Raw genomic sequence first — 14,042 nt, 5'->3', positions numbered from 1 at the left:
AGTGAATGGTCAACCAGGTGGTGGTGAACGCCTTTGATCCTAGCACTCAGGAGGCAAAGGCAGGAAGATCTCTGTGAGTTTGAGGCCAGCCTGGTCTACAGAGTGAGTTCCAGGATAGCCAGAGCTGTTACACAGAGAAACCCTGTCTTGAAATTAAATAAATTAAATAAATAAAACAAACATTTAATGGTCTTGGGCACAATAGGGTGAAGGAAAGGATGTGTATTGTAATTTAAATGGTGTCTCCCAAAAAGGTTTGTTCAAATCCTTGCTCCAGGTACCTATGTATGTGATCTAGTCTGAAAACGGTCTTTGCAGATATAACCAAGTTAAAAATAAAAATACAACTGTCCTTTGGGGGAAAGCACATATAAGAATCCAAATGCAAAATTAAGATTCAAAGCAGCCAGGTGAGATGACAGAGGCATGTAATCCTTGCACTTAGGAAGCTGCCTCCCTTACTTTTCTACTGTCTTGACAATGTCAACTTATCAAAGGAAAGTTTGATTTGGGGCTTCTGAGTCAGAGCCATGACAAGGTACACAGCAGCAGGCAAGGCAGCAGGAATGCAGGCATGGCTTTCTTACATCCTCCCCCAAAAGTAGGAGGAAGAGAGAGTTGTGAACTGAGAATGGCATGGCCTTTTCGAACCTCAAAGCCTGCCCCAGTGACACTCTTTCTCCAAAAGGGCCATTTCCTAAACACAGTTCTGCCAACTGGGGACCGAGGCTATGGGGCCATTCTCATTCAAACCACCACAGAAGCTGAGGGAAGACAGAGAATAAGCTGGGGGCTGGGATATGTCCTCCTGACAATACAGGCAGAAAGTGGAAGGGTACATCTATAAACCAAAGAGCGTCTTGAGTTACTGGAACTTATAAGAAACAAATAAGGATCCTAGAGGCTTCAGAAAGACTAGAAAAAAGAGCCAAAGAGATGGACCAGCAGTTAAGAGCACTGACTACTCTTGCATAAGGACCTGAGTTCAGTTCTCAGCACCCACATGGTGGCTCACAACCATCCGCAGATCCAGTTCCAGAGCATCCAATGCCCTCTTCTAGCCATCATTGGGTATTGCAACATATGGTATACATAACTCACTCCAGCAGACATATAATACATATAAAATAACAAATAAATAAATAAATACTTTAAAATATTACTCCAAGAAGCAAAAAAATGCTAGAAACAAGAAATAGCATGGCCCTGATAACACTTTGATTTCCAAAGCTTAGCACTACAACTATGACAGAATATGTCACTGTCATTTTAAGCCACGAGAGTGTTACCCTGTTATAGTGACACTAAGAAACAAATCTTCATCTATTAAGAATCACATGAACAATGACAGTCTGTCTATGATTGCTACACCCCACTCACCTCATATGAACTTTTTTAATATGTATGCATGTTTTGCCTTTGTGTATGTCTGTGCCCCACATGTGTGCCTGGTGCCTTCAGAGGCTGGAACAAGGCGTCAAATTTCTTGGAAGTGGAGTTACAGACAGTTGTGAGTTGCCATGTGAGTGCTGGGGAATTAATCCTGTCCTCTGGAAAAGCACTGTATGCTCCTAACCCCTGAGCCATCTTTCCAAGCCCCTAATATAAATTGTCCTAGGGTTTTTCCCTAGAGGACTATGGTGGTTTGAATGAGAAAGACCCCCATAGGCTCATAGATCTTAATGTTTGGTCACCAGGGAGTGGTGCTATTTGAATGAATTGGGAGGTGTGTCCTTGCTGAAGGAAGTGTCACTGGAGGTGGACTTTGAGGTTTCAGAAGCTCGAGGCAGGCCCAGTGTCTCTCTCTTCCTGCTGCCTGCTGATCCAGATGCAGACCTCTCAGATACCTCTCCAGCACTATATCTGCCACGCTTCCCACCATGATGATAATGGACTAAACATTTGAAACACTAAGAGAGCCCCAATTAAATGCTTTCTTTTATATGAGTTGTCATGGTCATGGTGTTTCTTCACAGCAATAGAGCACTGACTAAGACAGGGACTAATGTTCATTTACACAGATACACTTGGAAAAAGCAAAAACCCAACTCTGCAAGTACCCTGAGTGCTGGCTTTGAGTTATACTAATTCTAGAGGGCTAGAAAGACAATATTACAGAGGATGAAACTGGTAGAGCAAATATCCTGAGAGGACTGGTAGAGACAGGATCAGAATTGGAGATGAAAGGGCTCATTAGATTTAAACAGGCATGGGAACTTACCTTTCTTCTCTTCATGTCTTTGTCACAATGGGAAAAATTCTCTAGGCTATGCATTGTCCCCGTCCCTCTTACTCTTGTTATTTATAGCAAGATTCTTTAAAGAGCCATAGTCTCTCCACCTCCCACTATCTGTCACTCACTCGCCCCATAACTAGAAGTGAATACTCATCTAGCCTCATCAAGAACACTAGTTAGCAGCTGGAGAGATTTACTGTTCTTGCAGAGAATCCCATATGGGTTCTCAGCATCCATGTCAAGCAGCCCAAAACTAACTACCTGAGAACTATGCATGCTACAGGAGATCTGACCTCTGGACTCTGCAGGCTCCTGCAGTCATGTGCATATGACCCACACACAGATTCAGATAAACACATGTAATTTATAGAAAGTAATAAAAATAATTTTTTTCTTTTTATGCAAAGAACACTAATAAACCACTTGCTACTAAACAGAGTGAGAACCTTTCATTGCTCTTGCCATTAAAAACTCTGCCTCTAAGCTGGGATGTAGCTTAGAAAAGAGCTTGCCCAGCATGGACAACGCCCTGAGTTCCAAACCCATCATCATGTAAAAGTAGGCATTGTGTCATAGTACAGTGATTGCAATACTCAGGAGCTGGTGGCAGAAGGATCAGAACTTCAAGGTCATCCTCAGCTACACAGTGAGGTGGAGATGAGTCTGGGCTATGAGACCCTTCTAAACAAACAAGCGAGCCTATCTTGGCCTCTGTCTCTCTGGAAGGCCTCTCAAAATCTAATAACTGACTACTTCCCAAACTCCCCGCTTTAATGTTTGCATTCTCGGCCCATCACTTCCTTCCCTCTTATTCCATTGTCTTTCCCTGTGTTTTCACATATTCTAAGCACTTCAAATATGATGGGCCAGAGCTCACTTCCAAAATCTGCTTATATTCTAACTACTAGGCACAGTTATCTCAAAAAGACACATCTCCAGCTGTTCGTATCAACCCCCTACTCCTTACTATAACAATAATTCTCAAACTTTAGTGTAGATAATCCAACTTCAGAATACTCACAATGCAGATACTTGAACCAATACCCCATCCATCCCCAGAGAATAGCACCACACAGACTCTCATGCCTAAGATAGATGATCTTCATATACAGTAATAACTCCAGGATATTATTAAGGACAGCTCTCCAGCTTTGGAAACTGATGATCATTGGTTTGGTCTATGTGGCAGACATACATGTAATAGTGTTTATATAGCAGATTAGGGAAACAGAAGATAATGCTCACAACTAGCCACAAACTGGCAACCATAATAGAAATAAACAAAAGCACATACATCAGCAACATATTTTCCACCATGCTGAGTTACCAATACAGAAGTGAGCTTCAAAGTGCCCTCTAGGGTAGATGTCTTTACGACTATTGTGTGATGCCAGAAAGGGAGACTATTAACTTCCAAGAGTCAGGCTGGATAATCACTGAGGAGCTCCCTGGGCAGCTCTGAACACAAGGCCTTCCCAGCTCTTACAGTGGTAGGGAGAGACTGCATTTTACTCAAAACTAGATTAGAAGACACTGCACTTTAGGACCTGTGCTATCCGCCTCTCTTCCTCCTCCTCCCCTTCCTCCTCCTACTCTTGTTCTTCCTTCTCTTCTTCCTTCTCTTCCCCTGCCTCTTCTTAGTCATCTTCCTCCCTTCCCCTTCCTCCTCTGCTTCCTCTTCCTCCCCTTCCTCCTCCTCTTCTTAGTCTTCCTCCCCTTCTTCCTCCTCCTTATCTCCCTCCTCCCTTCCTCTTCCTGGTCTCCTCTTCCTTTCTCCTCTTCCTCCTCCCCATATTCCTTCTCTTCCTCCTCCTCCTCCCCTTCCTCTTTCTGGTCTTTCTCTCCTCTGTCTACTTTGCCAATGTAGCTTTCTCTTTTCACCTTGCCTCTAGCTAACACGTATTCATGACAGCTAATAGAAATAGAGTAAAAGAAAAGAAGTAATATTTGTATTACCAGATTAAGTTTTCTTTCTTGGAAGCCAATGATTATCTGAATTACAAAGTAAAACCTCATGAATATAACTATTTAAACAGTACAAATTTCATTCTGTAATAATATAGAACTAGACCATTTTTTTTTTTCTTTAGTAGTTTTTCAAGACAGGTTTCTTTCTGTAGACTTGGCTGTTCTGGAACTCACAGAGATCTGCCTGCCTGTACCTTCTGAGTACTGGGATTAAACACATTCACCACCACTGCCCAGCTTGAACTACTCTTAAAGACCACTTAAACATATAAGTATGTAGAGAAGGAAATAATGTTAGAATAGGACAGTAGCTGGTTTCTGTAGAGCAAAAATGAAAGCAATGATTTAGCAATTATTTTACCTCACTAACAGAATTAGCATGATTTTATTATAGCATTAATGTTCTCATATTCATTAGAAAAGCACATTTTAGCCAGGCAGTGGTAGCGCACTCCTTTAATCCCAGCACTGAGCTCTGTGAGTTGAGGTCTACAGAGTTAGTTCCAGGACAGCCAGGGATATGCAGAAAAACCCTATTGCCAAAAAAAGAAACAAAGGAATAAAAAAGAAAAAAGAGTATCATTTTCATTGTAAATAACTTCTAAAATATTTTTTAATTTTAAATATTTTACTAGATCTACCTTGAAAGACTCCACTTGGTAGCAAATCAAATACCACATGATTTGTCTATTAATTCCATCAAATTAATATGACAGAGTGAACAAAAACCAGAGTGACAAAAACAACAAAGCAGAGGTAAGAAATCTATCAGCCTGCTCCAGAGGCGATACTCATAACCAGCCTTGGGAGGGTTGGGCGAGACTGGGGCTAGCCTGCACTACCTAGTGGAAGTTTATCTCAAAAATGGGGGTAGAGGAGGAAGCAGGGAGGAGGCTCATTCACACCTGGGTTACAATTATGACAAGACAGTCAGCCATATTCTATTAAGTTTGTATTTTTAAACCAAGTCATTTCTTTAAAGTCATTCTTGCTCCAGTGGGGAAACACCGATAGCCCAATATCGGAAAACCTCCTTGGCAAGTGTGAGGCCTGAGTTCAGTCCCCAACTCTGGGAAACAGAAGCACAAAGTCCTTACCTTGTCCATTCCCACTGTTGTCGACATCAGCCAAACACAAACAGCCCTGGTCAAACTCTTCCTTCTCTCCCAGCACAGTAGACCACCAATCACGGGCTTTAAATAAGGACATGTTCTTTCACCCTAAAAATAGAACATTCATTTGCAATGAAAATTCACTTTGTGGAAAGAAAGAAGTCAAACTACCCCATATGCAGATCATATGATTTGATACGTAAAAGTCCCTATATAATTTACTGGAGAAATCTTAAATGTAAAAACACTTACTACAAAACTACAAGATACAAAATCAATATTTTAAAAATAGCCTTCACATATACCAGAAAGAAACCAGAAAAACTAATCTATCCATAGTAACACCCAAAATGTCAAGTACCTATGGGCCATAGAGATGGCTAAGTTAAGAACACATACTGATCTTCCGGAGGACCTGAGTTTGATTCCCAACGATTATACTGGATGGCTCATAACTGTCTGTAACTCCAGGTCCTGGGGATCTGATGCCCTCTTCTGGCCTCCAATGGCACTGTACTCAGGTGCATAAAGCCATATCCAGACATATACACATAATTTTAAAATAATACTAATAAGATAAATTACATTAAATATTAAGTGCCTATGAATACACCTAACCAACAAATTGAAAAGTCAAGACTTTGAAAAAGGAACTCAAAGATGCTAGGTGATGGCAAGATCTTGTATGCTCTTAGATTAGCAGAATTAATATTACAAAAGTGGATATACCACTAAAAGTAATCTAGAGATTTAATGTAATATTTACCAAAATTCCAATGTCTTATTGCACAAATCTAGAAAAAAAAATCAGGTATTCCTATAAGACCACAAATAGAACACAACTAGAGGTCTGACAAAATCCTGCCTCAAACTACATAACAGAGTCACAAAGACAACCACAGCTGGTCCTGGCATAAAAACAGACAGGTCGACCACTGGGACAGAACAGAGGACCCAGACGACCACCTGTTGACAAGGAGGCAAGACATGCGATAGGAAAGAGAGCCTGTTCAACAAACGGTGCTGGCAAAACTCGATATCCTGTGGAGAATTAAATTAGATCCACATCTTTTACATTACACAAAAATCGATTCAAAATGTATCAAAGACCCCAATTTAAAACCTGAAATGCTGGAATTGCTACAAGAGAACAGGGATGGTGTTCAGTGAGGTACTGGGACATCAGAAGCTTCTTCTTACAGTAGATGGGAACTAACCGAGACCCACACTGGACAGTGTACGGAGTGAGAGAGTTAGGGGCACTCATTCCTAAATGGGATGTCTTTATCAACTCTCTGCCCTCAAAGCACAGGGGTCTGTGTGAAAGAGGAAGGGGAAGACTGAGAGAGCCAGAGGTGATGGCTGACCCAAGGAAACTTCCAGATGCAAGACGATGTGTGCATGGGAACTCACTGAGACTACGCAGCATGCACAAGGCCTGTACAGGTTCAAGCCAGATGGGATCCCAGCATCCCAGCACTGAGAGTGGGAAGTGGACCAGGCTCTCTTCCCTAACCAAGCCATCTGCAACTGACAGGCTTTCATAAAGGAGAACAGTTTTCTCCAGTGGACGCTCATTCCGTTTATCAAGCACACTACAGGGCAGGCCTCATGACCAGGTGTAGATGACCAACAAAAACAAACCTGATGGTATTTTTGTAGGTTCTTTGCTTTGCTTGAGCATTTTTCGTCTTACTGATCTTTTCTTTTTTATTTTTACTTCTATATTTGTGTTTTTGTGAGGGGTTTTGAGTGTATGTTTCTTGCTTCTTTGTTTGTTTTGTTCGTTTGTTTTAGTTTTTCGAGGCAGGGTTTCTCTGTAGCTTTTGGAGGCTGTCCTGGATCTTGAAATAAGAGATGCGCTTGCCTCTGCCTCCTGAGTGCTGGGATTAAAGGCGTGCACCACCACTGCTAGGCTGCTTCTTTATTTTTTTAAAGAATGAGAAAGAACATAAAGTTGGGTGGGCGGGGAGTTAGAGGATCTGAGAGGTGGGGAAGGGAAAAACATGACTAAAACATATTGTGTGAAATGTTTTCAATGAAAAAACAAAACTATACATACATAATAATTAAAATAGAATTTACAAAGCCACTGCCGCAGGCAAGAACTTTCTGAATGGAACACCAGCTGCACAGGAACCAGCTCCAAGTATCAACAGACTGGACTACATGAAGTACAAAGTTTCTGCAGCAAAGGCACTAATGGCACCCAGCCAGCAGGACAGGACATGGGCTGGAAGCATCCTAGCCTTTAGCAAGCAGGGAGAAGACACACACAGAGAGAAACAAAAAGTCAAAATAGGAACAGGAGGCCAAATGCAGTGCACATCTGTGAACATATTACACATTTGAAAATTACAATATTGAAAAGTTTAGGGCTGAAGTGACCAAAACTGGCCAACCGCAAGCTTCTGAAGCTGTACTGATAAAAATCCATTATTGTTGTTGTTCTTATTATTGTTTTGGTTTTGGTTTTTTGAGACAGGGTTTCTTTGTGTAACAGCCCTGGTTGTCCTAGAACTCATTCTGTAGACCAGGCTGGCCTCAAAGTCACAGGTCTGCCTACCTCTGCCTCCCGAGTGCTGGGATTAAAGCCATGTGCCACCACCATTGCCAGCTGTTGCAGCTACCTTAATCTCGCTGTACAATGTTTTTATTTGTAAATTAGTTATAATCAAATGACTTTTATAAATAAAGACCTTTAAAATAAAACCCTCACTTTTTGGCTGTTGTGTTTTTAGAGACAGGGTTTGGTATATCCCGGGCTAGCCTTGAACTCTTGTTCCTCTGCTTCTATATCCCAAATGCTGGTAGTCATTTGACACCACACCCTGACAAATTAATTACCTCTTACAGCACAGCAAATTAAATGTGCATAGCTTTGAGATTAACATTTGCAGTTAACTTTAACTCTTTGTATTATGTACACACGCATAAAAACACAATTCCAAGTAGTTAGAAACATTAATCAGATATTCTGCAATGTCAGTATAAATGAGCCTGAAAGACTATATATGCATTTTGGACTAATTCTATTTTCTGAGGACTTGAGGAAGGAATTATACAGAAATAAAACAAAAAAAATTCTCTAAAGGAGAATATTGAAAATTGAAGAGTACTACTTAGCACAAAAATCTATAATAAAATCCCTAACTTTCTTTCATAATGGACTGTGATGTCCTCTGAGCTGGAACTACAGGCACTCAGGGAGTTTCTGCTTCCTCCAGAAAAAGGCAAAGCAGAAAGGGGAATTTGCACAGAGACAGAGAGAGAAACAGGGCAAGAGAGACAGACAGACAACAGGAAAATTGGTTTGCAGGTCCATACACTACAGTGTGTCCTTAGACAACTACAGCTGCTGTACCTTGGTTTCCAGAATGAGCATTCCCAGCCCTCCCTTCTTAAGATACTCATGTGAATGTATATTGCACCTTTCCAATGGAAATACAGCATCACCTACCTTGACATTATGTATTCCTCTACTTTATTTAGACAGAGTCTCACACTGTAGTCCAAAGCTGGCCTACTAACTGTCCTGTACCAGCCACGTAAGAACAGGGATTGCCACACCAGACCCAGCTTCTACATTTTGTTCTAATGCAGATGAAGCGTTCCTTGCTGGCACAGGCTTAGAGAGTACCTAAGACATACATTTTCTCCTTAACTAATTACATTATGTAAGGTCTCCACAAACATTGACTTCAAACCAGTTAGCTATGGAGCCACCGTTCACAGAATGCAGGGTTAGGCTCCTGAAGCCTCTAGTCCCTGCATTTCTGTCTGTCAGTACAGTGTCACTATGTATTTCTATTTTTAAACATCTTGTTTTGTACCAATGTTTCTCAACCTGTGGGTCACAACCCCTTTGGCAAACTTCTGTCTCCAAAAATAGTAACATTATGATTCATAGTAGTAGCAAAATTACAGTTATGAAGTAGCAATGAAAAGCACTGTGTTACAGGGTCACAGCACTAGGAAGGTTAAAGAACCACTGTTTTATACTGTTGATTCATAACCACTAACCTCATGGCCAAGAGCACTATAGTTCCATAAGCCTGAACAAAACATTTTTTGTTGTTGTTGTTGTTTTCTTTGTTTTGGGTTTTTTTGTTTTGTTTTGTTTTGTTTTCTTATGGTTTTTCAAGACAGGATTTCTCTGTGTGGCCCTGGCTGTCCTGGAACTCACTCTGTAGACTAGGCTGGCCTCGAATACACAGAGATCTGCCTGCCTCTGCCTCCTGAGTGCTGGGATTAAAGGAGTGCGCCACCATTGCCTGGCCTACAAAATGATTCTTATCACATGTATTTTCTCACAGCTTTCCTGCACTTAGGAACATTAGTCAGTACTTCAGAATTTACTTCTTTTATCGTTGCTGTCTTGTCTCATTTTTGAGACATGGTCTCATCGTGTATCTCAGGCTAGCTTTGAACGTTCAGTCCTCCTCCCTCAGCCTCCTGAATCCTGGGTTGTGAGCACTGACCACCACTATACTGGTTACATGTGAAACAGGGAATGCAGAACTGGTGAGATGGTCCAGCAAGGCTTACCACCAAGCCTGGTGATTTGACCCCAGAAATGCAGGATGGATGTAAAGAACAGACTCCACAAGTTGTCCTTGGACCTCCTCATGTACACTATCACATGCATACACTTACATGCACACACACAATAACAAATAAATAAGAAACCCATAAATGAATATTTAAAATGTGACAGCAAATGGATCATAAAAAGATATTTGCTTACAGCTTAAGAATTGAAGATGGCAGAGTGACTTTGACATCCCCTGGGATGCCACAGATTAAACTTCCTCACTGTTCTCATGGTGACTATAGATTACTACAAAAGCACTGAGAACATGATCATGAAATTACAATGATCTTTCAGCAGGTGGAAAATTCACAAATATGGAGATAGTGATTAAGATATATAAAGAATTCCCATAACTCAACAGGAATTTAAAAAAAAAAAGGCAAACAAATGAGCTAGTGTTTCTCCAGCAAAGATCTACAAATGGCTAACAAATACATGGAAAGGGTGCTCAACATCACTAGTCAAGGTGATGCAAGTCAAAACTACCATGAGATACCATGGCACATCCTTTAGCATAGGTGTCAATAACCCCAGTTATTCTGGAAGCTGCAGGAGGACAGCCTGAGCTACAGAGTGAATGAATTCAAGAGTAGCTTGGTCAACTCAGTGAAACTCCATCCCCAAAGGTGAAGTGTTTAAAGAACTGGAGGCAGTTAGTGGTAGAGCACTAGAGCCTAGCATGTCCCAAGTCCTAGGTTCCTCCCTAAAACTGCAAAAACAAAAGTCAGTGTGATGTCAATCTTGACTGTCACCTGATGGGATTGAGAATTGCCATGGAAACCTTTAAGCTTCTCTTTGAAGGAGTCTCTAGGGTCAGTTGGCATGAAAAGATCTACCTTCAATGTGGGCAGCAGTGATTCTAAGGATGTGGGCTAGACTCATAAGGGAGGCAGCTGGCAGAGCATCAATGCTTATCTCTCAACATCCTGACTGTAGGTACAATGTGACCAGCCACCTCCTATCACCACGACAACCTGACAAAGTTCCTTTTAGGGAAGATGGGGGGGGTGTTTTGTTTGTTTGTTTGTCTGGGGGGTTATTGAGATAGTGTTTCTCTGTAACTTTGGAGCCTGTTCTGAAACTTGCTCTGTAGACCAGGCTGCCCTTAAACTCACAGAGATCCACCTGTCTCTACCTCCCAAATACTAAGATTAAAGGCATGCACTACCACCACCTGGTTCCTTTGGTTTTTTTTAACACAGGATCTCATTTGGCTCAGGCTGGCCTGAACTCAAGTCATTAAACTCTTACACAAAGGAATGAGGCCCACCTTTGATGTTCAGCATTTTCAAGGCACTCTTAAAAATTGCTATTAGTGAGGACTAGAGAAATGCTCAGAGACTAGGAACACATATTGTTCTTTCAAAGTTCCTGAGTTCAATTCCCAGCATCCACATCAATAATGTTGAAACAGCAGCCTATAACCCCAACTTCAAGGATCTGACACCCTCTTCCTACCTCTGTGGGTACTGCAGGACCGTTCACAAACCCACATACAGATACACATATATACATATGACAAGTTCTGTCAGTTTATAGAGTAATTACTCCTGGTACTTATTTCTTATGTGTAAGCAAAGATGTCCAGGACAGGTGCCTGGGCTAGTTAATGAACTCACCCTGACTCCCCAGAATCACACAGACTAACAGCCAGCCTCACTACTCTCATGCCAGCACCAGCAGGCTTGAGCACACATGAGCTTAACAGACATGTTAAGATACTATGCAAAGACTGCCCCTGCTGCCTCCTGGCAGCATTAGCCCTGATGCATGCCTTGACCAGAGGTAGAGTACATCCCCTAGCAGATGAACTATCATGATCTGTGATGAAAGGCAAAGCCATGACTGGGCTCACATACATACACAACATATGCACATACACAGACAAATCAAAAAGCAAGAATGGAATTCCATCCAATGTCCTCTACCTTTGCTTAGAAGTTAATTGTGCTGGGTATATAGCTTCATTGGTAGAATGCTTGCCTAGCATGCAGGAGCTCTGGCCTCAGTCCCCAGAACTACATACCCCTGGACATGGTGGTCCATGCCCAACACTGAGTGGAAGGTAGCAATGAAAATATCAGGAGTTCAAGGCCAGTCTCCAGGACATAGTAAGATGAGACCAGCCTGGTCTTCATGAAATCCTGCCTCAAAGGAGAGGGAGGGGAATAAATATATGAGTCCCAATGCATATGGGAATTTCTGGAAAGTATTTATACTACTTATGACTAATGGTTTTACATAATCATACTAACTACCAGATGACCACACTTAAATCTGGTGGTAAGTACTCAAAAAATATATTAAACACTTTTATTATAGTTTTATTGGATTTTTATTTGAATGAAGTAATGGTATTTAATAGACTAAAAAAATGTTCATTACATATACCAGACACAGAAAAATTGTAACGTTATATACTTGGCTTACCAGAAAAAAGATATTCCCCACCCAAGCACCAGCTATTTTCTCTTATTTGATAGGGGCTCGTGTAGCCCAGGCTGGCCTCAAACTTCATATGTAGTCCACATGACAGCCTTGAACTCCCAACTTTCCAGCTCCTGAGTGCCAGAATTACAGGTGTACACTGCCATGCCCAACTAAGGTGTCTCTTTCCTCATAGCCCAGAACAGCAAAATAAACAAATCGTTTCTTGAGAAATGTGGTAAAGAGACAGAATTCACCAGACCCTGAATTAGGGCATCTGATAAGATCAAAGGACAGCCAGGGGTTAAGTCATCAGTTCAGAAGTGAGAGATGTCCCTGGAAAGTGTGGCCGCTTGCTATAAGCAGGATGCTGAATGTCCTCAGTTAAAGGCAGCTTGGTCCACAGGGCAGTTTGTAGGACATGTTGGGCTCTTTGAGAAGGGCCCCGTCAGAGGTCATCAGATTACCAAGGAAACCACTAAATGGGGCTGAATGCCTTGGCTACTTCTCCCTCTGTTTCTTAGCCCTGATGTGACCACTTCTGCCCTGCCATGTGCTCCCACAGTGACACGTACCTCACCACAAATCCAAAGCAATGGGTGACTATGGACTGGAACCTCTGAAACTAGGAGCCAAGTAAACTGTTTCTTTTGTAAATTATCTCAGGTATATTGTTATAGTATCTGAAAACCAACTAATATAGCAACTATATCAAATGTGGCTGCTTTATCAGGTGTCGGTGGCTCATGCCTTTAGCCCCCAACACACTCCCAGAACTCTGTGAGTTTGAGGCCAGCCTGGTCTACAAAGCAAGTTCCAGGGCAGCCAGGGCTATACAGAGAAACCCTGTCTCAGGAAAAAAAAAATCAGTCCAAGGAAGAGTCTCTTCACCTCTTTCAGGAAGAAGAAAAGAAGAAAAGAAAACATACTAACTCTCCCAAAATAATGAGAGGAGAGGGTCTCTTCCATTGTGCCACTGAATCATATATAAAAATAATCAAAGTATTTAGATAAGTGACAAGAAACATGGCTAGAGTTGGAATATAAAAACATATAACTAGATCAACAAAAATATCTGTTGTGTAATAATGCCCTTGAAAATCTTTACTAGAGTGGTAACATGGTGATACACACGTGCAGTAACAGCACTGGGGAAGTTGAGACAGGAGGATTGTATGCTTGAGGTCAGCTTGAGCTACAAAAGAAAACCATTAAAACTGGTTTTTGTAGCTTGGTAGAATAAAGAAAAGCAAACAAAATCACAAAGAGCTAGACATTGTTGTTGGATATTTGATCACACTTTGTGAAAGGCACCTTCTGACTGGTTTAGTAAAGAGGTGAATGACCAATAGCTAAACAAGAGAAGATAGGTGGGACTTCTAGGTAGAGATGGGAACTCTGGGAAGAAGAGAGGTGGGAATCGCCAGGCAGATGCTGAGGAAGTGGGACGTACTATACTGAGACAATGGGCTGTGTGAAAGAACATATACTAACATAAACACATCAATTTAAATTATAAGAGATAGTTGGGAACAAGCCTAAGCTAAGGCCAAGATTTCATAATTAATAAGAAGTCTCCATGTCATCATTTGGGAGCTGGCAGTCCAAAGAAAGACTGGCTACAGGATATAGTGGTATAAGCTGTTAATACCAGCACTTGGGAGGTAGAGGCAGACAGACTTCTGTGACCAGGTTAGTTCAAAAT

At 41.5% G+C, this 14,042-nt stretch overlaps 1 protein-coding gene across 4 annotated transcripts in view; it reads right to left on the bottom strand.

Moving 5' to 3' along the window:
- Positions 1-14,042, bottom strand: part of Bbs9 (Bardet-Biedl syndrome 9) — a 456,449-nt gene that overhangs the window by 436,447 nt on the left and 5,960 nt on the right. For all 4 annotated transcript variants that reach the window (XM_051196851.1, XM_051196854.1, XM_051196852.1 and 1 more), the window contains exon 2: positions 5,302-5,424. In XM_051196851.1, the coding sequence (XP_051052808.1) occupies positions 5,302-5,413 (112 nt within the window). In that variant the 5' untranslated portion in view covers positions 5,414-5,424. The remainder of the gene's footprint in view (positions 1-5,301; positions 5,425-14,042) is intronic.

Source organism: Phodopus roborovskii, unplaced genomic scaffold, assembly GCF_943737965.1.
Source record: "Phodopus roborovskii unplaced genomic scaffold, PHOROB, whole genome shotgun sequence".
Lineage (NCBI taxonomy): Eukaryota > Metazoa > Chordata > Mammalia > Rodentia > Cricetidae > Phodopus > Phodopus roborovskii.
Note: the sequence above shows the minus strand (reverse complement) of the source record. Positions and strands in the feature narration are given on the sequence as shown.